The sequence below is a fragment of the Microcaecilia unicolor genome, chromosome 9 (genome assembly GCF_901765095.1).
Source record: "Microcaecilia unicolor chromosome 9, aMicUni1.1, whole genome shotgun sequence".
NCBI lineage: Eukaryota > Metazoa > Chordata > Amphibia > Gymnophiona > Siphonopidae > Microcaecilia > Microcaecilia unicolor.
In genome coordinates this window covers 34739519-34765689 of record NC_044039.1, presented here as the reverse complement: position 1 = coordinate 34765689, position 26171 = coordinate 34739519, and the positions used below count along the sequence as shown (strand labels likewise).

Genomic DNA, 26171 nt, shown 5'->3' with positions numbered 1-26171 from the left:
TCAAATTACTATAACCTAAACAGGTTAAATTATACAGGAAAAAAAAAGAGTTTACATTTGTCCCCAATAAGTGGATCAAGACACTAGGAAATTTAAATCTATATAGTAAATCAAAAATAAACGGGAGGGGCTACGGATGTCTACAGCCGACGTTACAGCACTGTAATTAGGGAGGCAAAACAGTTGGCAACTTAACATTTTCCTTAGATGAGATAAATTCTAACAATTTCAAAGGGGAAAAAAATATATAATTATTCATTTCAAAAGTTACAAAGCATTTACAGGGAAACTTTAACCGGAAAGTAGCACCCAATTTAACAACTCTAGATCTATAAGAAAGAAATTCTTTCCTCCTTTTCTGTGTGCTTCTTGCCATATCAGGAAAAATTTGAACTTTTTGTCCCCAAAACATTTCATTTAAATGGCGAAAGTAGAGTCTCAAAATATTGTTTCTATCAAGTTCAAGAGCAAATGATGCAATTAGCGTGGTTCTCTCTGTTACAAGCTCCAGAGAGTTTTCAAGAAACTCAGTCAAGTTTAAACTTGGGGATACCTGTGGTTGTTCGTTCAATTGTTTCACTATCCCTGAAATATATTGGGTCCTCGTTATAGGGGGATATCCCTCCATAGGAATCCCCAATATTTCACTGAAATACTTCTTGAGCATATCCACTGCTGTAATTAAGGGTGACTTGGGAAAATTCAAGAACCGCAGGTTATTTCTCCTCCCGTTATTCTCCAGATATTCTATTTCTCTCTCTTGGGCTTCTTTATCTTTAATCAAATAGTTGTTAAATTCTGTAATTGTTTAACTTCATTTTCAATCACCTCAATTTGCCCTCTATGTTCTTGAACATCTTTAGTCAATGTTTGACAGGATTATTTTAAGTCCTTAATTTCACCAGTAAGAGAAACATTCATCTGCAGTAATGTCTTGTTAACCCCAGCTTTGTGGATCTTTATGCGGCTTAAGAAGCAGGACCATGCTGGCCAGCCGCCAAGACCAGGGGAGAACCGCATCCGATTGATTAGCATTAAACACTCTAAGCAGAAGGGGTGCCAAAATGGAGCCATAACATTTATAAAATTGATTGCTATAGCCATCTGTGCCCGGTAATTCCCTCCAGGTAAACCCTTAATGGCTGTAACCACCTCCTCAAGCTCTATAGGTGCAGAAAGCCAGTCCTGCTCAGCCTTGCTTAGCTTTGGCATCTCCACCCTGTCCAGAAGGCGCTGCACTGCCTCTCCCACCAGAGGATCTTCCTGCTTATACAGCATCTGATAGTATTTTACAAATATTCGTTGGATATCCTCTAGGTGCTCCCAACTCTGCCCCTCCTCATCTCTAACCTTACCAATGGCATTGCGACTCGCCAATTGCTTCAATTTATACGCTAAAAGTTTGCTAGCCTTATTATTAAACTCATAATATTCCTGTTGGGTTCGTTGTATTTGTTCCTTAATAGAGAGCTCCAAATTTAGTAACTGTACTCTAGCTCTATGCAGCTCCTCTTGTTGACTAGCACTACCTTGTTGTTTAACCAGCATTTCTAACTGCTGAACAGTCTGTCTAAGCTCTGCTTCTTTCTCCCTGGATTCCTTATGTATACGTGAGTGCAATGATATCAACTTCCCACGGATCACCACTTTCAAACTCTCCCATAAAATCTCTGGCCGTATTTCTGGTGTATCATTAAATTGCAAAAATTATCTAAGTTCCCCCTCAATTTGCTTAACATGGATAGGATCATCCAATAACCCATCTGGGAACTGCCAATTTCTACCCCCCCCCCCCCCCCACATGAAAGCCCCGCAAGGTGATAGTAATCGGGGCATGATCCGACCAAGAGCGTGTATGAATCTCTGTGGACTCTGCCCGAAGAACTATTCCTGCACTCCCCATCCACATATCAATTCTCAAGTGTCATGTGGTGCCGAATAACAAATATAATCCCGCTCATCCCCATGCATTACCCTCCAAACATCCACCAGCCCCCAATGATTCAAGAACTGTAGTAACTTATCCCGTTCTGAATGTGTATAGCCAGCCATCCCCGTAGAATTATCGACCGCGGAATCCATTGTCACATTAAAATCTCCGCCCAAAAGCAACTCCACCTGCACATATTTTGTCAAATGAGCGCTAAAGGACGCAAAAAACTCCCCCTGGGACTGATTTGGAGTACAGACATTAACTATGGTGTACACTTGTCCCTCAAGGGTAACCACCACAATGACAAATCTTCCCCCAGGATCCATCTTAACCGCTTGAACCTCCCATGCACGGTCATGCTTAAAGAATATCCCCACACCCGCCGTTTTATTCTGCTGCCTATTAGACGCTAGATATTGAAGGGGGTATTTTGGATTACAAATTAGATATTCATGTTTGGGCAGCAAGTGTGTTTCTTGAACCAACATGAGATCAGCACCCACCCGATTCGCCTCTCTAAACAGCCTTTTACGTTTTATGGGAGTATTGAGCCCCCTTACATTCACAGATAAACACATAAGCTGAGTCATCAGGGTTCAAAGCAAGTATAACTATGGGCCTTCCCCAAGCTATTAGAGCACTTCCATCACCTATGTATAATAGTAACCACCTCCCGAAGAACCCCACCTCCCCCTCCCTCCCCCTCTTCCCACTTCAACCAACAAACCCGTCCCCCCCCCCACCCAAAACATTAAGATTCTCCCTTATAACACCGCAGAGAGGTGTCAAATGAAAAGAGGTGACATGATCTCTCTGCTCCCCTCCCGTTACAGAACTTCCAATAGAAACTTAAATTAAGATATATATCTTATTCCCAACAGTAACTTATTCAGCAGCTTAAACAGGCAGACTGCTCAAATCTAACTCCACTCATACAGCAAACAGACCAGATGGCCTGACAAAGAGCCATCCCATTCCATGCAATCAGGTCAGCTGTCCATCAGATTTTTGAAACTGCAGGCGCTTGTTGCCTTTTTCAACTCGCTGCCATCTCAGACGCGCAGGTAGGGATGTCGCTCGTGAGCTTCCCGCTGTGGTCGTAGGCTCCGCAGTACCTACCTCTGGTAAGATCTCCCGAGCCTCCTCTATCGATTTAATTTGCTGCATGCGGCCATCACTGTAAAAAACCAGGGCGAACAGATGCCGCCAAAGGTACTTGATCCCCAGTTCTTGAAGCTTAATAGTAACTGGCTTTAATGCAGCTCTACACTTCAGGGTTGCTGCAGCTAAATCTTGATAAATTTCGACGTCATAAGTGTCCCATTTAAAGTTATGCATTTTGCAGGCCGCCTGCAACACCTGCTCCTTTAATTTAAAGTCCTGAAAGCAGGCTATAATGTCTTTGGAGAGATTACCTCGTATAGGGCCCAAGGCTCTGTGGCAGCGCTCCAACAAGATCCTCTCGGGTTCAATCATAGCACCCGACTCCTTTAACAATGAGCTGACAAGTTGCTGCACCGTTGCTTCACAGTCCTGATATAACGGGACCTCGGGTAATCCCCGGAAACGCAGATTGCGCCTACGGCCCCGGTTCTCAAGGTCTTCAATGTTATCTGTAAGTTATAAGTACATAAGTAATGCCTCACTGGGAAAAGACCAAGGGTTGCTGCATTTCTGCCTGCGTTTTGTCGCATCGTCGATTTATTGAACTTAATTCCTCCTCCTGATCATCCATTTGGGTCTCTGCTTCCTCCACTCTGGACCCGAGCTCCCGGATTTCCCCACGCAGGTCTGCTCCCAGGGTGGCCAGATCGGTGCGCACTGCTTTAAGATCACGACTGATCACACGTAGCCATTCTTTAAGCTCATCAAAGGACTCCGCAGCCGTCTTAGCGGTTTCCACCGATGATCTGAACAGCGGGGCCTCCAACTGTGAGCTCGCCATGCGGTTCGCAGTAGCGCTTACGAACCCGAATTGGGTAAGATCTGCCTGATGATTCATCGCCAAAAGATAAGTATGCAATTCTCGAGTTACCGCAGCTCAGCTCACTCGATTTCTTTACTGCTGGGAGCTTAAACTTGCACAAGAATATAGTTTAATGCGAAGGGGAGCAGGAGCTAATTTTTCATGCGACCATTACAGTCGATGACGTCACTTCCTCCGTATTTTCATATTCCAATCTGCCTCTTCATCAATGCTTTTTAAGGTTTGCGATTCTGGGAAGACACTACTAATTCAGGGCAATGCCTTTCGGCCTTTCTATTGTTCCTAGAACATTTTCCAAGGTCATCATACCTTTGAGTGGTGGCTGCATATATTCAGAAGGAAGGAATACATCCCTACCTAGAAAACTGGCTTATCAGAGCTTCCTCCTTCTGAGAAAGTCTGTCGCATCTTGGGTGATCCAAAGAAGTGAGAAACTCTTCAGGATGGACAGCCGCAATGACTGAACACCAAGGTATCCATGAGAAAATGCTCGACTCGAAGGAACCTTCTTGAGATCAAGGACCGGAAAAAGGAATCCCCTTTTTCGGGAACCACAAAATAAATGAATTAACGACCCTTTCCTCATTTCTGACAGGGAACAGACTGTGAAGAGTGGCAATGACTGTGCTTCTCAAGTGAGGCTTTGCACAGGAATTTCAAGAAATAATCTTCAATTTGGCAGAAGTTTAATCTGTACCCTTCTCCGATAAATGTCTAAGACCCACTGGTCTGACGTTATCTTGGTCCACTCCTCGTAAAAATAGGACAACCATCCTCCTAATCAGGTTGTGCAAGAAGTGGACCAGAATCCCATCACTTTGGATTACGTGGCAAAGGCACTGACCTGGTAGTCTGCTGAGAAGTCCTTCTGTCATCTCAAAAGGACTGCTTAGGTTGATATTTGGGGCTTCTGAAAGGACTGAGAACGACTTGGTCTGTATCACTTGGTCTCCTTCCATCAAGGCCATAATTGAGAGGATCTATAGGTTGGCTTAGGCTTATCTTCAGGAAGACACTGTGTCTTAAAGTCTCCAAAATCTCTGACCAATTTCTCTAAATTCTCCTCAAAAAGGAGCCTGCCCCCAAAAGGAAGCATTGTGAGACACTGCTTAGATGTTGTGTCCGCTAACCAATGGCGAAGCCATAGCAATCTTCTGGAAGTTACCACCAAGGCAATTTGTTTAGATGACGTTCTGATAAGACCACAAAGGGAATCAGCTAGATATGGAAACTGGTCTAGCTTACTAGGAAAATCCACCGATGCCGGAGAATCTGGATCAGCCGGGGTATCAGATGCTCACTGAACCCAAGATAAACAAAAGCTAGCAGTATAAGAACTACAATTATAGACCTGGAAGGACAAAGCAGCAACCTCAAAGGATTTCAAAGAGGATTCTATCTTCCTATTATGCAGATCCTTAAGTTCTATGCCACCCTCAACAGGTAGCTTTTTGTGACAACTGCTACCAAGCCATCTAGCTTAGGCAGCTAAGCTGGCATCCGCATGTCCCACTGAGCTGAAATGATCTCACGCACTGCTTGATCTGGGAGGGTGCTTGGTACTAGTCATCATGAGATTGGAAGCAGGCAGAGTCTGAGAAACAGGAGAGGAAATATCTATAACTTCCAATGCTTTGACTATAAAAGAAGAAAGTTCTTCCCTATGAAATATACAGAACAAAGTGGGATAATCAGAATCATTCAGAGGAAGCTCCCCTTCCCTCCAGTATATCAGGACCCTCAGAAGGAATAGAGACAACAGACAGTCTTCTTTGGGAAACTGGGGAAATGGAGGAAAGATAGGATCAAAGTATAAAACAGAGTCCATCTTTTTCCTTGATGAAGCTGGAGGAAGAGAGCCTGTAAGCTGAGACTGCTATGCAGCAATACTAGGAGGAGACCTTTTTAATAAAAAGGCCCGATGCATCAGAATAACAAATTTGGGAGGAAATGGGCATTTAAGAGGCAGAACAGTCAGAAATAACTTGAGAAGACTGTGGAACTATCAACAGCAGGGCAGCTGAATTAGCTGCTGAAGGAAGGGATGAATCCGAGTCAGCAGAAACTGCAGTGTTCTAACATGGTGGCCGATGCTTGTTCTAGGGCAAAACCTGAAGCGAGTACTGCGTAGGAAGACAATGCACCCACCATAATAAGCCTCATGCCGAGCAGACTGAAAAAAAAAAAAACACTGCCTGAGGTTCCCAACCCCGAGAATAAGTCAGAAACCACCGTAATATAGGAGAGCAGGGAAACAAAAGTCATATCAATGCAGAACCTGATAATTAAAATTTTAAACCGGTACTCGCCCTTGCCAGCTAAAGTAAAAGCAATCAGTTTTTCTGAGCAAATGAATGCTGGCTTTGGCAATACACAAACCCCTCCATAGGAAAACTGTTCACATATAAAAAAACTCTTCACCCGAGACTGGCATTGCACTTGCCTTAGCTCTGTATTTTATATATATTTTTGAGCTATGAAGAAAGAGAAGGCAGCAGGGCTGGAGGGGGCAGGGACCAGCACCACTGAGTGTACCCCAAATAGGCACTAGCAGTAGCCTAACTCCCGAACTGAACTAGAAGCCAGAACAGGAACCAAGAACTCTGAAGAAATCAGAAGCTGATGGAAGACCATCCACCAACTGCTGGACACAGACAGATACTAACTCACCAGAAGCCTCACCATCCTATAAGACGAGTTCGGTTTTGCTCTATATTTCCACCTGCTGGTAGACAGACATAATCCATCTCTTTCTGTACTCATATGCTGTTGATGATAAGGAAGAGAATCCCAAACCAACACTATTTCTTTAAACCCCTGAAAGCCTATCACACCATACACAGCCATAAAAACATACTCATTTATACACTCAGACATCCTCTACCATCCCCTCCTGATATCTCCCACTGCCCCCTCCACTCCTCATCCATGAAGCCAATCTGAGGAGACAGAACTATGGCTAAGAGAAGACATCTGCTCAACCTGTCGCAACAGCTCTTCCTTCCCCTTGTGGTATGGGACAACCATAATATTGCAAAATTCTCTTCCAGCAGTGCACATACCAGACAATCTTTGGTGTTTTGTTCACCTGATACGTACAAAGCTCTAACTGTGTTAAGATGCTTATACATTGGAACCATATTTGGTAGACAAGGGGCTCGACCCAGAATAGCATGGGAGGACAAACTTATTTACCACCAGAGAAGGCATAGGGGCAGCTCCATCATCATCATCTATCTCCTAATTCCCCAGAAACAGCAAGCTGTAAGTATAGGGCAGCCCCCATTCCACAGCACATTCAATAGAAGCTATAGCTTGACACCATAAACTGACTATATGGGGCATTCCAAAAAAAGTATGAATCCAAGTGCCAGAAACAAGTGCCAATATCCCACAATTTCATATGGTATCCACGCTCTCTAGTAATGTAGATGTATTACATAAATCTGGGGCTGCTGGGAACAAGATGGTGTCCTGAGAGGGAATGAGTGGTATGAGCTCTGCCCCATCTCTCTGATTTACGTTTCATTCTGCTCGTTCAGAATAGCCTCACGATGCCAAACAGGAGAGGAAAGCAGCAATCATTCTCAGTCATTTGTGCTGCTCCCACGACAGGTCTGATGAACTCAACGCGTAGTTAAACTCTGGAATTCGCTGCCAGAAAAAGTGGTTAAGGCGGTTAGCTTAACAGACTTCAAAAAAAGGTTGGACGGCTTCCTGAAGGAAAAGGCCATAGAATGTTATTGAATGGACAAGGGAATAATACATTATTTCTGGGAGGGGCGGGACAAATTGCTTATTCTTTTGGCCGCTCTTGGTGACAGGGTGCTGGGCTCGATGGACCCTTGGTCTGTCCCAGCATGGCGATACTTATGTACTTATGACAAGTTATTGAGAGTGATGTGACAGATATTAAGCCAGCAACTTTGATTGCCTCTTGTTTTAGACCCTGACCATAGTTAGGTCTTGAGGCTCTTCTGCCATTGCGATTCTCTTTTCCTTGGATGTAAAATTAGGGTTTTTCCTGATGTGGAAAGGGTGCCACAAAAGCATTGCTAACAGTTTTTGTTTTTACGGCTGTATGTTTAACCGTTGGGTGCTTTATTTTGGCTAAATTATCCATGTGTTATTAAATTCAGTGAAATATATATTCTTTGATACTGATTATTTAAAGACTGTTTTGGACTAAGCTACCTACCAATGATATCCGTCCTTCTCCCGGGATGTCTACTTCTACTCTGTAATTAATATTTGATGGAATATTCCTCTTTATCTTTCTGCTTATAATCTTTTTTCCTAGTATTATGCCTTGTCTCCTCTCTAAATTGTGGACCGGAAGACTGATATTAGACTGATTCAATATAAATAAAAGCAAACTTTTGTAATTGTTTGTTTGGATCTGACTTTTTCTGTTACAAGAATCAGTTGTCTTGGAATTTGTAACATAGAATCCTATAAATAAAAAGAAATAAAAAAAGTTTAATCTGTACTATTAAGTAACCTCCTTCCAAACCTTAAGATCCTGGGTCAACACACATCCTTTCCTTTATAAAAAGAATTTTTATTAGCCTGTTCAAAACCCAACCAGAGCTCTTTCTTGCCCAACTGTTCTCTTCAGCCACTACTCTTCTTCCCATTCAACTGCTACTACACACAGAGAAAACCCAGAGCTCAACCATTTCCTGTATTTCCCCCATCATGAGACCACAGACAACACACCACATACTTTTATCTTTCCCCATAAACACCTACCAATTTTAAACTAAAATCCAGGCTTCCTCCACAACTTGATTTATTTTTCATTGGAATTCATTCCTCCATCCATACTTTACTTTTACTTTATTAGTCACAAGCATTCCCAGACTGAATTCAGCGTGACCTGCATTAAGAGATGAAGTACACTGTTACATTTTAGACTCGATACATTTCAAGAAGAAACACATTGTTATATTTTAGGGTCATAACTGTTGCAGTTGGTGGGTATCGGGGTGCTGCACACATTATTCCTCATTCCCTAAAACGTATTTTCTGAATAGATGAGTCTTCAACTGTTTAAGGAAAATTCCATATGCTGATATTGATCTTATTGTCACTTATCATGCCATCATTTTACTGATAGATAGGATAAGGTTATTGAGTATACAGTCTTAAATCTGACACCTTTTGTTGATGGAAATATTTGGTCCAGAAGATTTCCTTTCATTCTTCTCAGTCTCTTTTCGGGTAGTATTATCCAATGGTATAGATATTCTGGCATTTTGCCATATAGAAATGAGAATCATGGTACAATCTTGCTTCAAACGGTAGCCGGTGTAATGTGATGTACAAAGGAGTTACTCTCTCATATTTTGATTTTGAAAAGATCAGTCTGGCTGCAACATTCTGTATGTCTGTATAATATTTGTGCAAGAAAGATTGCACCAATAGTTTAAAACTGTCTCGACTGAAGAAATGACATATCCTCTTAAGAGTTGCTTTTATTTTTTTTTAGTACACTGAAGGCTTTTTTAACCATTTGTTGACATTGTTTATCAAAGGTTAGGTATATGTCAATCGTTATCCCTAGTATTTTCAGTTCTTTTTCAATTTTCAGTGGTATTCCATTGAAGTGTAGTTGTATGACACATCCATGGTAGGTGCTGTGATTACTAAAATCTTTGTTTTGTCACAGTTCAGTTTAAGATACAGACATGATGCCCATTTGTCAACCAACGTCAGACCGTGGTTGACAAGTGTGCCAACGTCATCTTTGTCTTTTATGAAAGGGAAAATACACTGTTATTTTGTCCAAATAGGAGAAGTTCATTCCATTCCTCTCCATATAGAAACCCAGGGTGGACATCAGGACATTGAATAGGATTGGTGATAGGGGGATCCCTATAGCACCCCAGTGTGTGCTGTCCAATCCTTAGACAGGGTTCCAGGAGTGTCTTATGGTCTACTATATCAAAGGTACTTGAGAGGTCAAACTGCATCAGTGCTATTTGATGGCTAGTACTCATGACTTTCCTGAATTCGTGGACCAAGGTACATAGTGGAGTCTCTGTATTGTAGGTTTTTTCTGAAACCAGGTTGATTCTGATGTGCGACTATACCTTCTAAGATTTTGACATGTAATGAAGTCACCAGTCTATAGTCGGTGACATCTCCTAGGTCTCCTCTCTGATTTTTTGGGTGGGGGTTAAGTATAATTTTGCCAAGTTGTTTTGGGAAAGAGCAATATTTAAGGATTCTTTTATCCATATCATTCCTAGAGCGAGATAACTTTGAGGGTTTTTTCCGTAAATAGACTGGATAGGTATCTAATCGGCATTGGGACTTCGAGTTTTTTAGCATTAACTTCTTGAATACTTCTGTCTCGATAGGTGAAAGGTTTGACCAGTTTCTATCTGCTGCATATTCTCTTTTCTTCTGTCTTATGACTTCTCCACTGGAGATAATTTGTTCGTAATCACTGAGACTTATTGCCTTCCATTTTACTGTATTTCTTACATTTTTGATTTTGTCCTCAAAGTGCTACGCTAAACAATTTGCACTGGGTAGAATGATTGTTGTTTCTATTAATTCTTCTGGACTCATTACGTGTTCCATTATGTGATATAGATTTGTTTTTTGGGGTTTTGTTTTTTTTTTTAAGATCTGTTCTACCTTTCCCTATTTTTTCAGAATAGTACTGTTTGGCTACTCTATTTTGAAATTTGTATACATTTTCTGAGGAGACGCGCTCGCGCAGCGGGCAGGAAGTCAGCGAACGCGTGCCAGAAGGCTCTGGCAAAGCTTTATTTCTTGCTCTGGCAAAATGCCGATTCCCAAGTCAACCCACATGTGAGAACAAGCAGCCTGCTTGTTCTCAGAGAAAATTATAATACCTAGAAATTACGTAGATTTGCTATAATAATGGGCAAATGTTTGCAATATTGTAGTATAGTGTTGCTGACACATTGATCTACTTAGATATGCCATTCCTTGCCTCATTTTTGAACTGGATTACCTGCTGTGGTGATTCTCAACTTTGTTGCTGGAACCCATCTAGTGTATTTCTCAAAATATCCACAATGAATATGCATAAAAGTATTTGCATGTGGTGCCTCCTTTGTATGCACATTATATTCAGATATATTAATTTTGGATATTCTGAGAAATATACTGACTAGGTGGGTCTCAAGGAAAAGACTGAGAATCTCACACCAAAAAAATCTCTCTCAGGATGCTATATCAGTGAAACAATTCAGAAATTAACAACAAAAATAAGCTTTTACAGAGACAAGATAACATATAAATAACAGCAAGGTGATAACTGTGAAGACATTGCTTTCCAGGCCAAACTACAGCATCTATTAGTACATAAGTGCATAAGCATTGCCACACTGGGACAGACCAAAGGTGCATCAAGCCCAGCATCCTGTTTCCAACAGTGCCAATCCAGGTCACAAATACCTGACAAGATCCCAAAAAAAGTTAAATACATTTTATGCTGCTTATCCCAGAAACAAGCAGTGGATTTTGCCAAAGTCATTTTAATAATGGTCTATGGACTTTTTCTTTAGGAAGCCAGCCAAACCCTTTTTAACCCCCACTAAGTTAACTGCCTTTACCACATTCTCTGGCAAAGAATTCCAGAGTATAATTACACGTTCTATGGAACTTTGGAAGGCTAAGTGCTTTGAAAATATGCCTCTATATCTTCTTTGAGATGCGGTGCCCAGAACTGAACACAATATTCGAGGTGCGGTCGCACCATGGACCAATACAAAGGCATTATAAAAGTCTCATTTTTGTTTTCCATTCCTTTCCTAATAATACCTAACATTCTATTTGCATCCTTAGCCGCCACAGCACACTGAGCAGAGGGTTTCAAAGTATCAACGATGACACCTAGATCCTTTTCTTGTTCGGTGACTCCTAACGTGGAACCCTGCATTACATAGCTATATTTCAGGTTCCTCTTTCCCACATGCATCACTTTACACTTACTCACATTAAACGTCATCTGCAATTTAGACGCCCAGTCTCCTAAGGTCCTCTTGTAATTTTTCACAATCCTCTTGCCATTTAACAACTTTGAATAACTTTGTGTTGTCAGCAAATTTAATTACCTCACTCTAGATCATTTATAAGTATGTTAAAAAGCAGCGGTCCCAGCACAGACCCCTGGGAAAACCCACTACCTACCCTTCTCCATTGAGAATGCTGACCATTTAACCCTATTCTCTGTTTTCAATCTTTTAACCAGTTTTAAATCCACAATAGGACACTACCTCCTATCCCACGGACTCTCCAATTTCCTCTGGAGTCTTTCATGAGGTACTCTGTCAAACACCTTTTTAAAATCCAGATACACAATATCAGTCAGTTCACCTTCATCCACATGTTTGTTCACCTCTTCAAAGAAATGTAATAGATTGGTGAGGCAAGATTTCCCTTCACTAAATCCATATTGGCTTTGTCTCATTAATCCATGCTTTTGAATATGCTCTGTAATTTTGTTCTTTATAACAATCTCTACCATTTTGCCCAGCACCGACGTCAGGCTCACCGGTCCACAATTTCCCGTATCTCCTCTGGAACCTCTTTTAAAAATCGGTGTTACACTGGCCACCCTCCAATCTTCCGGTACCACGCTCGATTTTAAAAATACATTACATATTATTAATAATATTTCCACAAGTTCATTTTTCAATTCTATCAGTACTCTGGGATGAATACCATCCGGTCCAGGAGATTTGCTGCTCTTCAATTTGTCAAATTGCCCCATTACATCCTCCAGGTTTAAAGAGATTTCATTCAGTTTCTCTGACTCATCAGCTTTGAATACCATTTCTGGCACTTGTATCTCTCCCAAATCTTCCTCCATGAAGACCGAAGCACAGAATTCATTAATCTCTCCGCTATGGCTTTGTCTTGCCTGATTGCCCCCTTTACCCCTCGGTCATCTACAGGTCCGATTCTTTTATCGGCTTCTTGCTTTTAATCTACCTTAAAAAAATTTTAGTATGTATTTTTGCTTCCAACGCAATCTTTTTTTCAAAGTCCCTCTTTTCCTTCCTTATCAGTGCTTTGCATTTGACTTGACATTCCTCATGCTGTTTCTTATTATTTTCAGTCCGTTCCTTCTTCCATTTTCTATCCAGCAGATCGCCAAGACCTGTCGTTTCTTTCTTTACAACATCCGTAAAATCTGCCCCTTTCTTTCTGAGCACTCTACCAAAACCCTCATCCACACCCTTGTCACCTCTCGTTTAGACTACTGCAATCTGTTTCTTGCTGGCCTCCCACTTAGTCACCTCTCCCCTCTCCAATCGGTTCAAAACTCTGCTGCCCGTCTCGTCTTCCGCCAGGGTCGCTTTACTCATACTACCCCTCTCCTCAAGTCGCTTCACTGGCTCCCTATCCGTTTTCGCATCCTGTTCAAACTTCTTCTACTAACCTATAAATGTACTCACTCTGCTGCTCCCCAGTATCTCTCCACACTCGTCCTTCCCTACACCCCTTCCCGTGCACTCCGCTCCATGGATAAATCCTTATCTGTTCCCTTCTCCACTACTGCCAACTCCAGACTTCGCGCCTTCCTTCTCGCTGCACCCTACACGCCTGGATTAAACTTCCTGAGCCACCTTTAAATCTAGACTGAAAGCCCACCTCTTTAACATTGCTTTTGACTCGTAACCACTTGCCTCCACCTACCCTCCTCTCCTCCTTCCTGTACACATTAATTGATTTGATTACTTTATTTTTTGTCTATTAGATTGTAAGCTCTTTGAGCAGGGACTGTCTTTCTTCTATGTTTGTGCAGCGCTGCGTACGCCTTGTAGCGCTATAGAAATGCTAAATAGTAGTAATAGTAGTAGTTCTAAAGGATTTTCTTTTAGCTCAAATATCTTCCTTCACCTCACTTTTTAACCATGCAGGCTGTCATTTGTTCTTCCTTCCAACTTTTTTAATACATGGAATATATTTGGCCTGGGCTTCCAGGATGGTATTTTTGAACAAGATCCACGCCTGATGTAAATCTTTGACCCTTGCAGCTGCTCCTCTGAGGTTTTTTTTTCACAGTTATTCTGATTTTATTATAGTCTCTTTTTTGAAAGTTATACGCTAGCGTATTGGATTTCCTGTATATACTTACTCCAAAGCTAATTATCAAATCTGATCATATTATGATCACTGTTATCAAGCGGCCCCATCACCGTTACCTCCCGCACCAGATCATGCACTCCACTAAGGACTAGGTCTAGAATTTTTCCTTCTCTTGTTGGCTCCTGTAACAGCTGCTCCATAAAGCAGTCCTTGATTTCGTTAAGGAATTTTACCTTCCTAGAATGAACCTGTTATATTTACCCAGTCAATATTGGGCTAATTGAAATCAGAATTGTACCAATAATCCTATATAATTGTAGGATTATTGGTACAATTCTGATATTGAATTCTACAAATTCCAAGATAATATAGGGCAGGGGCGTATCTGCGTGGGGCCTCAGGGGCCTGGGCCCCCGCAGATTTTGCCCTGGACCCCCCTACCGCCATCAACCCTCCCCCGCTGCCGTTCTTACTTTTGCTGGCGGGGGACCCCAACCCCCGCCAGCCGAGGTCTGCTTCCACCTGCCGCTGCCTTCAAAACTTCTTCTTCAGCCGGCGGGGGACCCCAAACCCCCGCCAGCCGCCCCGCGCTGTTTAAAATTCATCTTCGGCCTCCGTGGCCGTGCTGCTGGGATAGGCGGCGCTGTTGAAATCCACTTCGGAGTCTGACGTCGCAGCACGTACAACGTACAACGACGTCAGACTCCGAAGTGGATTTCAACAGCGCCGCCTATCCCAGCAGCACGGCCACGGAGGCCGAAGATGAATTTTAAACAGCGCGGGGCGGCTGGCGGGGGTTTGGGGTCCCCCGCCGGCTGAAGAAGAAGTTTTGAAGGCAGCGGCAGGTGGAAGCAGACCTCGGCTGGCGGGGGTTGGGGTCCCCCGCCAGCAAAAGTAAGAACGGCAGCGGGGGAGGGTTGGCGGCGGGAGGGGGGTGGAGAGACTAAGTCATTGGTGGCGGTGGGGGCTCGGCGGTGGGGGCGGCGGCGGGGGGGGGGCGCTAAAATGTGCCCCCTCTCTCTGGCTCTGGCCCCCCCTACCGCCGGAGTCCAGATACGCCCCTGATATAGGGTAATTGAAATCACCCATTATTATTGTGTTGTCCAGTTTGTTAATCTAATTCCCGATAACATTTCTACATCAGCCTGTTCATTCTGGCCAGGCGGATGGTAGTACACTCCTATTGCTATCCTTTTCCAATTTACACATGGAATTTCAATCCATAGGGATTCCAAGATGTGTCTTGTTTCCTGCAGATTTTTCAATCTATTTGATTCAAGGCCCTCCTTAACATACAATGCTACTCCTCTACCACTTTGATCCACCCCTATCACTACGATATAATTTGTACCCTGGTAGGACAGTGTCCCACTGGCTATCCTCCTTCTACCAGGTCTCAGAGATGTGTATTATATCTAATATTTCATTTAGTGCAATATATTCTAACTCTCCCATCTTATGTCTTAGGCTTCTGGCATTCACATATAGACATTTCAAACTATATTTGTTGTTCCTATTTACATCATGCTCAGTACTTGACAGTATTAATTTGCAATCTTCTGTTTGATTTTTATTTAAGGACACCTGATATACTACGATCTCTTCTGCAACCTCACTATCGGGATACCCCACCTTCCCTGTTTTGGTGATATCTTTTAAAGATACCCTATTCCGAACCATGCACTTTTGAGCGACTGTCGGCCTACCCCCAGTTTCTAGTTTAAAAGCTGCTCTACCAGCAGCCTGGTCCCACCCTGGTTAAGGTGGAGCCCATCCTTTCGGAATAGGCTCCCCCTTCCCCAGAATGTTGCCCAGTTCCTAACACATCTAAAACCCTCCTTCCTGCACCATCGTCTCATCCACGCATTGAGACTCTGGAGCTCTGCCTGACTCTTGGGCCCTGTGCGTGGAACGGGTAGCACTTCAGAAAATGCTACCCTAGATGTTCTGGATTTGAGCTTTCTACCTAAGAGCCTAAATTTGGCTTCCAGAACCTCTCACCCACATTTTCCTATGTCACTGGTGCCCACATGTACCAAGACAGCTGGCTCCTCCCCAGCACTATCTAAAATCCTATCTAGGTGTTGTGTGAGGTCCACCACCTTCACACCTGGCAGGCAAGTCACCAGGCGAACCTCACGTCCACCAGCCACCCAGTTATCTACATGCCTAATATTCGAATCACCCACTACAACAGATGTCCTAACCCTTCCCACCTGGGCAGCAGCTCTTGGAGACACATCCTCAGTGCGAGAAGATATTACATTCTCTGGTGTGCTGGTCCTGTCTACAGGATTACTTTGAGCTGCACCAGGGTGATGCGCTCCTTTTAGAAGGCCTCCTTCCTCCAAGGCAGCACAGGGGCTGCCAGATTGGAGGTGGGACTTCTCTACAACATCCCTGTAGGCCTCCTCTATGTACCTCTCTGTCTCCCTCAGCTCCTCCAAGTCTGCTACTCTAGCCTCAAGAGAATGGACTCATTCTCTGAAAGCTAGGAGCTCTTTGCATTGAGCACACACATATGACATCTCACCAAATGGGAAATAATCATACATGTGACACTCAATGCAAAAGACTGGATAGCACACCTGTTGTGCTGGACTACTGTCTGCATCTTAGTATTATAGAGTTGTTTAATTAAAACTTAAGGTACTAGGGATATCAGATCAATATAATGATCCTTATGACTGGTGTAATTTGCAATTTATTTAGGGTTTGCTTCTTAGAAACAAATTAAATATAATCAAAACTCTAATGAAAATTGAAAATTCCCCTCGTGTTAATTAGAATAATTGACTATAAATGAAGAGTCAAGCTAGGGTTGGGTGGGAATGAGGACTGAACTGGGCTCTTCTGTGCCTTCTAGACACTATATGTTAAATCTGTGACAGAAACTTCACGTTTTAAAACTATGGGGAAAAGGGTATGGAGGCTAACAAAGTTTGATTGCTTTCTGATCAAGAATCAAAAAGAAATCCTCAAACCCAGATGGGAGCCCACTCAATATATTAAAAAAATATGATGATCAAACACTGGGACCAGCATAAAAGGATTATACTTGGGCTTCCTTACCGATTACCATACTCTCCAATATAGCTGTAAATTCTGTCATCTCATGCCAGGTTTGAACAACACTACAGTAACACCACTGGAACACAACCTGTAATTTGCTTGCATATTTGAGACACTTCATGTTCTACTCATTTTATGCTTACCTGATGAAGGCGGCATTGTGTTTGAAAACTAGTCAAAGGTTATCACCTGCAACTTTTTTTTATCTCTGTAGTACCTAATTATCCAGCAGACTAAGTTTCTGTGAACCATGACAAGCTATGAATTCTGTAAGTGATAAATATAATTAAACCTATCTACTTTGTACCATTTATACTCAAAGGAGGCATAAAATTCTACAGAACAAGTTTACCTGGAGATACATCCTCTTTTTGCCTGACAGTATGATCCTTTGTGAATTTCACTCTCTGGTGAGCTCTGACACAAGTCTTACATAGCCATTCCACACATTCAACACAAAATCCTTGAGCTTCTGCATTATCCTCACAGCTAGTACACACCTGTTCAGTAAAAGAAATAATAAAGGATATTCAGTAAAGAGAATGGAAATTAATGACTTGAAACTATATAGTTACTAAGTTCTGCAGTAATCTGTAAGAAAGGATGGAGTATAAAATCAAGCTTAGTGAGAATGTCTATCAAGGTTGCTCAATTGGATTGCTAACAAAAGCAGATGTAAAAAGATTTGAAAATTTATCTGTTGTAAGAAGTAATGCAAATAAAGCAGACAGATTTAACAAGTTTTACAATATAAGGAAGTTTAGCCCAGTTACTTATTTGTAGCAGATGTTTTCCATGGATACACAGGGAAAAGCTTCTATACCTTAGTTCAATTTTTAAAAGTTCTACTAAAACTCACTGCATATGCCATATTTCCCATTCTGCACCACTGTGGATCTGCTCAGTTTATATTAAACTTAGAAAACACAATTCCCATCTTGCAATCCACAATTCCCATCTTGCAATCCACAGAGACCCCCTGCTAAAGTATAAAGTAATTTAGTTTTCTGTGACAACATGCTCTCACGTGTCTCTCTCTAGAAAGGTGGAAAAAAAAAAAAAAAAAAAGAAGAGCTGTCAAACGGGCAAACAATTTTTGGGAAAAGCCTTTTTGAGCTTTTGTGGGTGGTTGTTTTTTTTTTTTGTCCCAAAACATGGGGAAAGTATGCAAAGCATAGCTCATAGAATTGTTTCCAACATATGTGTTTTGTGTGTTGCCTCTGTGTGTGTTTATCTGTGCATGCATGTTTGTGTGTATTATATCTCTGTTGATTCTCTGTGTCTCCATGATCAGGCAAGGAGATGAGAGGGGAGGACAAAGTGCAATTTCCTTTATTACCATGTTAGCGAATCAGTGCCATTGCTCCTCTGAGCCGGAAAAAGAACCTAACACAGGCAACACCACCGGCTGAGAAACATAAAACCTAGTTAATACCTTTGTGAGAAAAGAAGGAACTAGCCGCAACACCACACGATCGGAACAGAACTCCAAGAATGGTGATCTACACGACAACGTCTGCAACTCCGAAACTCGTCTAGCCGAAGCAACGGCCACCAAAAATACTGTCTTCAGAGTAAAGTCCTTCAGAGAACAGGACGACAAAGGCTTGAAGGGAGGCTTAGTAAGAACCTTAAGCACCAAATTCAGATCCCAACGAGGAAAAGAACATTGCGAGGGGGGACAAAGATTTACTCCCCTCAAAAAACGCACCACATCCGGATGACTAGCTAAAGACCTGCCTTTGATACAACCACGAAAACAAGACAAAGCCACAGAGAAGCCAAAGCAAGGCCTTTGTCAAAACCTTGTTGCAAAAAATCCAAAATTTGCAGAACCAAAGCACTAAAAAGAGACAGACCAAACTCCTTACACCAGTCCTCAAAAATCCGCCAAGTGCGCACATAGTTCAAAGAGGTAGAACGATGACGAGAACGAAGCATAGTAGCAATGACCTCAGCAGAATAACCTTTCTTAATCAGTTCAGCCCTCTCAAGAGCCAGGCCGTAAGTCAGAATCGATCCGGATCCGTATGAACAACCGGACCCTGCGACAGAAGATCTTGCGTGACCAGAAGCCTGAAGGGAAGATCGGTGTACCACGGCCTTCGAGGCCAATCCACTGCCACCAAAACCAGACGTCCCTTGTGCGTCTCGACCTTGTGAAGAAGACGCCCTATCAGAGGCCATGGAGGAAAAGCATACACTACACCGTCTGGCCAAGATTGAAGAAGAGCGTCCACGCCCTGTGCTTTAGGATCCTTGCGACGACTGAAGAACAGAGAAAGCTTTGCACTGTCCACGGAGGCAAACGGGTCCATCCTGGGAGACCCCCAACGATCGACCAGCAATTGAAACACCATTTCGATTATCGACCATTCGCACGGATCAAGCATGTGCCGACTTAGAAAATCTGCTTGAACATTTAGGACCCCTGCTACGTGAGCCGCTGACAGAGCCACCAAATGGGCTTCCGCCCACTGAATCAACAGCGATACCTCTCGCGCCAACGGCAGACTCCTCGTCCCTCCTTGCCGATTGATATATGCTACTGCTGCGGCATTGTCTGACATTACTTGCACTGCTCGGCCTTCCAGGAGATGAAGAAACTACTGGAGCACCAGACGAATCGCTCTGGTCTCTAACAGATTGATGGAAAACAATGTCTCCTGATGAGACCAAAGCCCCTGAGCGAACTGCCCCTGACAGTGAGCTCCCCAGCCGCTCAGACTGGAATCTGTTGTCACCACAGTCCAGCTTGGCTGATCCAGAGGCATACCTTTGGTCAAATTGGCCTCCCAAAGCCACCACCGAAGTCTGGTCTTCGCTTGGAGCAAAAGTGGCAATCTTTGATGAACAGAATCCCTCTGGGACGACCATCTCGACAGAAGTGACCTCTGCAGAGGCCGCATGTGCGCCCTGGCCCAGGACACCGTCTCGATCGCCGCCGCTATGGAGCCTAAGATCTGTAGATAGTCTCTTGCAAACGGTCTCGAATTCTGCAAAAAGAGACGAATCTGAGCCTGTAACTTGAGGACCCTGGCCTGCGGAAGAAACGCGCGGCCCTGCTCCGTGTTGAACCGGACTCCCAGATACTCTATCAACTGAGAAGGCTGAAGACGGTTCTTCTGTACATTGACTACCCAACCTAGGGACTGCAAGAATTCTACCACCTGAGCTGTAACCTGAACACTCTCATGTTAAGACTTTGCCCGGATCAATCAATCGTCTAAGTAAGGATGCACCAAAATGCCTTCCATTCTGAGAGCCGCCGCTACAACAACCATGACCTTGGTAAACGTACGTGGAGCAGTCACAAGACTGAAAGGAAGGGCTCGAAACTGAAAGTGCCGACCTAGCACAGCAAAACGCAGGAAACATTAATGTGCAGGACGAACAGGAATGTGGAAATAGGCTTCTGTAAGATCGAGAGAAGTCAGAAACTCTCCGGGCCTCACCGCAACAATGACGGACCACAAAGTCTCCATACAAAAAGAGTGCACCTTGAGGGCTCGATTGACCGCCTTGAGATCCAAAAATCGGGCGAAAGGAACCCTCCTTCTTGGGAACTAGAAAGTAAATGGAGTAACGGCCTTGACCTTCTTCCGCCGAAGGAACTGGACAAATGCTCGAAGAAGCAGAAGTCTGCGGAGAGTATCTCGGACGGCTCCGGCCTTGATGCGAGAACAACAAGGGGATTCTAGGAAAACATCTGACAAAGGGTAAGCAAACTCTAATGCGTACCCGTCTCGAATAATCTCTAAGACCCACTGATCCGAAGTAATCTGGGCCCACCTCTCTTGAAATTGTGCCAATCGAGCACCCACTTGGACTAGAGGCTGGGCCCGCACACCTTCATTTTTGAGGGCGGGAGGAGGAGGAAAGAGAACTCCCTGCCTCTAGACCTTCCCGATGACCTCCTCGAAAGGACTGAGTCCTTTGGAAAAATCTGGAGCGTTGTCCCTGAAAAACTCTGGCCAGTCGAAAACGACGAAAATCACGGCCTCTACCATGAGCTGAGAAAATGCCACGACCAGACCCTCTCGGACGATCCTCTGGCAGCCTAGGAACCTTAGCCTCACCCAGGCTATTGACCAGCTTGTCCAATTCTTCTCCAAAAAGAAAAGAGCCCTTAAAGGGAAATTTACTAAGCTTTGACTTAGAAGCCGCATCTCCCGACCAACCACACAGCCACAGCGTACGACGAGCCGCAACAGCAAGAGCCATAGACTTAGAAGCCTGAAGCAAATCATAAAGAGCATCAGCCAAAAAAGCTGAACCCATTTCCAGTTTTGCAGCTTCATTATCAATAGCAGAGAAATCATCCCAAGAACGATCCAACACCCGTTCCGACCAACGGAAACAGGCTCTCGCCACCAAGGACCCACAAATTGCAGCCTACACTGCCAGCACTGAAACATCAAAAGAATTTTTTAACAAGGTTTACGGCGATCCTGGGGATCTCGCAGAGCTGTGCCACCATCTACCAGGACAGTATTCCGCTTAGTAACCGCATCAACTACAGGGAGGCGCAAAAGATCTTTATCTCTCAATTATTTATTTATAATTTGAATTATACATCTTATCCAAGAAGCATAAAAGGAAACTAATTCAATTTTTTTTTAAACAAAACAGTCTATACTTGAGACAAAAATAAATGTCTCAATAAAAGAAATAATCATTGTTACATCGACCTCTAAGTTGGAAATACTTAACTAGATCCTAGATAAGGTAACAAATTAAGGTAATTAAATATATTTTTCCAGAATGTTACATATTCCGGGTACATTCTCAAACTATCTTTCAGTGCCCATATGAGATTCTAAACTTTAACATTAACATTCTCAGCCTCTTTAGCTAACAAAAAATCTTCGAGTTGTTTTGGGTCCATAAACTGGTAACTATTCTGAAGGTAAATAAAACGACAGATACAAGGAAATTTTAAAGTAAATGTTGCCCCCAGGTTTAAAGTTCTTTGACGTAATGCCAAAAATGCCTTACGTCTATATTGAGTATCTCTAGCGAGATCCGGAAATATCCTGACTTTGGAACCAAAAAACATCGAATCTAAATGTTTAAAAAACAACTTCAATACCATCTCCCTGTCTATCTCAAGAGCAAATGTCACTAGTGCAGTTGTCCTCTGTGTAACCACTTCCAGGGAAGATTCAAGAAAAGATGTCAGGTTCATTCCTCCATCCACAACAACTTGGTTACCTCCAGATTTAGATGGTGTTAAAGTCTGAAGATAAATTACCCTTGTTATGGGTGGTAAAGATTCCCCAGGCATCCCCAAGACTTCCCGTAAATATTTTTTTACCATGTCTATAGCTGAGATAACTGGAGATCTGGGGAAATTGACAAGCCTCAAATTAAGTCTTCTCTGCTGGTTTTCAAGATATTCCATCTTCTTTTTAATAAAGTTACTGTCCTTAATTGTGGCTTTGTTCAAATTCTCCAGTTTCTGAATTTTTTCTTGAAGCATTTTAGTTTCAGACATCTGACACGCGTTGATTTGATCCTGAGTCAACAGAGCTTCTGACAATGTTTTTATTTCGCCAGCGTTTTTTAACAAAACTGATTGAAGCGAAGAATGCATTGAAAAAGTTAGATCCCATAGTGACTCAATAGTAACTACGGCAGGTTTCACCATATTGATATTAAACTCAGGAGGGGGGGCTTTAGAAATCTGTTGTAAAGCATCTCTCATTATTATGGAAAAAGATTTTACAGTTTGTCCTACCAAGACTTGTTCGCCCCCTGCGAAATCGGCTGGGCTCCTTTCTCCGAGGGTCCTCTCCTTTGCAGGCGTCGGGCCCTGCGAATCACAAGCCGCTCGCATACTTCCTGGTTGTGGTGGTGCCGCACGGGCGTCAGGGCTCAGGGAAGCCCCGTCTTCACTGATGGCCGAATAGTTGGAAGCTAGGCCGATAGTGGGAGATGATGTCGCCCGGGGACCCAGCGAAACTCCAAAGCTTTCCAGCGTTGTCTGCCTCGGGAGGTGGGTACCGGTGGGGGTTACAGGAGCCTCCCTCACTTTTCCCCGCCGCTTCCCCATATCAAAAATAGGGGGATTCAGACTCCTCACTAGGTTCCGTGTGGGCAAGTCTCGGAGCACGTCTGGGGTAGCGTCTCAACTCAGCGCCATCTTGGATCGGCCTCCTGCAGACACCAAAAGATCTTTATCTAAGTCCGGAACCGGATAAAGCCTGACCATGGACCTAGCAAGCCGAAAAGCCTAATCAGGAACCTCCCACTGAGCCTGAATAATATCCTGATGCATGGGAAAAGACCTACCTGCTCTGCAAATCCCCTTAACCAGCAAATCCACCTTTCTAGGCTCGGTCAATGGAATATCCTGGTCCTCAAAACGCAAAATAGACGAAACTTGTGAAATAAGCTCCTGAAGGTCATCTTTACATTCTTACCACAGAAGAATCCTTCCCCACAGGAAGAGATTCTTCTCCATCTGCTGGCTGATCCAGACCCTCAGAAAAATGCTCTACAGGGAGACAAGCCTCCTCATCCAAGGATTGCTGCTCCCGCTCAGGGCCAAAAGAATCATCCTGCTCTGTCTCCACAGATTGCCTGAACCTTTTAATAGCCAAAGAAGAACCCTCAAACCCTCCAGCGATCTCCTTCCTGGAGGGTCTACTGGAGCTGATTTGTGCAACAAAAAGGCTTGGTACACCTGTACCACAAACTCAGGAGGGAAACCTGCTTCCCCCTGAGACAAAATGGGACCTGGAGCAGCAGGCAGAGGAGGAAGAGAAGCCCGGGGCATAGCACTCGATGAGCTATCTAAAATGACAGCATTTCCCGCCAAAATCGGGAGTGGGTGAGAGGAGGATGCAACCGCCGGCATTACGCCCGATTCGGACCCCCCCACCCCCGGCGACGGTGTCAACACTACCGACGATTTTGCCGCTACTCCACCCTGCACCTCTACCGCTATGCAGAATTTGCAGACCCCCGCTCACCCCGAGGCCCCAACGCTGACATACCGAGCACCGCTGAAGCTATTCCGACATGTAAAAACAGCTGATTCCAAAACGGAAACCAAAAGTGCCTTTTAAACAGTTATAACAGAAAAAACAAACGCGGAGCTGCCCTGCTTGCTTGAAACCCAGCCACACAAAAACACAGACCGAAAGGCCGGGTTTTTATTTTTTTTTTAAGCAACTGCCTCTCCCTTTTTGCCTCTAAAGCACTTCCCACGAAGAGCTTGAGGAAACTTTCAGCTTTCTTACTTTTTTGCTTCATAAGTACATAAGTATTGCCACACTAAGAAAAAGGGTCCATCGAGCCCAGCATCCTGTCCACGACAGCAGCCAATCCAGGACAAGGGCACCTGGCAAGCTTCCCAAACGTACAAACATTATATACATGTTATTCCTGGAATTGTGGATTTTTCCCATTTATTAGTGGCCTATGGACTTGTCCTTTAGGAAACCGCCTAACCCCTTTTTAAACTCTGCCAAGCTAACCGCCTTCACCACGTTCTCCGGCAACGAATTCCAGAGTTTAATTATGCGTTGGGTGAAGAAACATTTTCTCCGATTTGTTTTAAATTTACTACACTGTAGTTTCATCGCATGCCCCCTAATCCTACTACTTTTGGAAAGAGTGAACAGACGCTTCACATCCACCTGTTCCACTCCACTCATTATTTTATATACCTCTATCATGTCTTCCCTCAGCCGTCTCTTCTCCAAGCTGAAAAGCCCTAGCCTCCTTAGTCTTTCTTCATAGGGAAGTCGTCCCATCCCCGCTATCATTTTGGTCGCCCTTCGCTGCACCTTTTCCAATTCTACTATATCTTTCTTGAGATGCGGTGACCAGAATTGAACACAATACTCAAGGTGCGGTCGCACCATGGAGCGATACAATGGCATTATAACATCCTCACACCTGTTTTCCATACCTTTCCTAATAATACCCAACATTCTATTCGCTTTCCTAGCCGCAGCAGCACACTGAGCAGAAGGTTTCAGTGTATTATCGACGACGACACCCAGATCCCTTTCTTGGTCCATAACTCCTAACATGGAACCTTGCATGACATAGCTATAATTCGGGTTCTTTTTTCCCCACATGCATCACCTTGCACTTGTTCACATTAAACGTCATCTGCCATTTAGCCACCCAGTCTCCCAGTCTCGTAAAGTCCTTCTGTAATTTTTCACAATCCTGTTGCGAGTTAACGACTTTGAATAACTTTGTGTCATCAACAAACTTAATTACCTCGCTAGTTACTCCCATCTCTACATCATTTATGAATATATTAAAAAGCAGCAGTCATAGCACAGACCCCTGAGGAACCCCACTAACTACCCTTCTCCATTGTGAATACTGCCATTTAACCCCACTCTCTGTTTCCTATCCTTCAACCAGTTTTTAATCCACAATAGATCATTTCCTCCTATTCAATGACCCTCCAATTTTCATGAGGTACCTTGTCAAACGCCTTTGAAAAATCCAGATACACAATATCAACTGGCTCCCCTTTGTCCACGTTTGTTTACTCCTTCAAAGAACTGAAGTAAATTGGTCAGGCAAGATTTCCCCACACAAAAGCCGTGCTGACCTGGTCTCAGTAATCCATGTCTTTGGATGTGCTCTGTAATTTTGTTTTTGATAATAGCCTCTACCATTTTCCCCGGCACCGACATCAGACTCACCGGTCTATAATTTCCCGGATCTGCCCTGGAACCTTTTTTTAAAAATCAGCGTTACATTGGCCACCCTCCAATCTTCCGGTACCATGCTCAATTTTAAGGATAAATTGCATATCACTAACAGTAGCTCCGCAAGCTCATCTTTCACTTCTATCAGTACTCTAAGATGAATATCATCCGGTCCAGGAGATTTACTATTCTTCAGTTTGCTGAACTGCTCCATTACGTCCTCCAGGTTTACCGTGAAATCAGTAAGTTTCTCCGACTCGCCCGCTTGAAATACCACACAAAAACACCAAAAATAATCAGGGAGTCTAAGGGGGAAAGGACTCGGCCACCCGAGTGACACCCCCGAGGCAGAAAGGGACCCCCACAGGTCTCAGCCTCTGTAAAACAGGTTTGTTTGGGTTTTTTTTTCAAGATGCAA

At 43.6% G+C, this 26171-nt stretch overlaps 1 protein-coding gene across 2 annotated transcripts in view; it reads right to left on the bottom strand.

The window, feature by feature from the left end:
* Positions 1–26171, bottom strand: part of TRIM24 (tripartite motif containing 24) — a 387425-nt gene that overhangs the window by 272856 nt on the left and 88398 nt on the right. For both annotated transcript variants that reach the window (XM_030214266.1, XM_030214267.1), the window contains exon 3: positions 17422–17569. In XM_030214266.1, coding sequence (XP_030070126.1) covers positions 17422–17569 — 148 coding nt within the window. The remainder of the gene's footprint in view (positions 1–17421; positions 17570–26171) is intronic.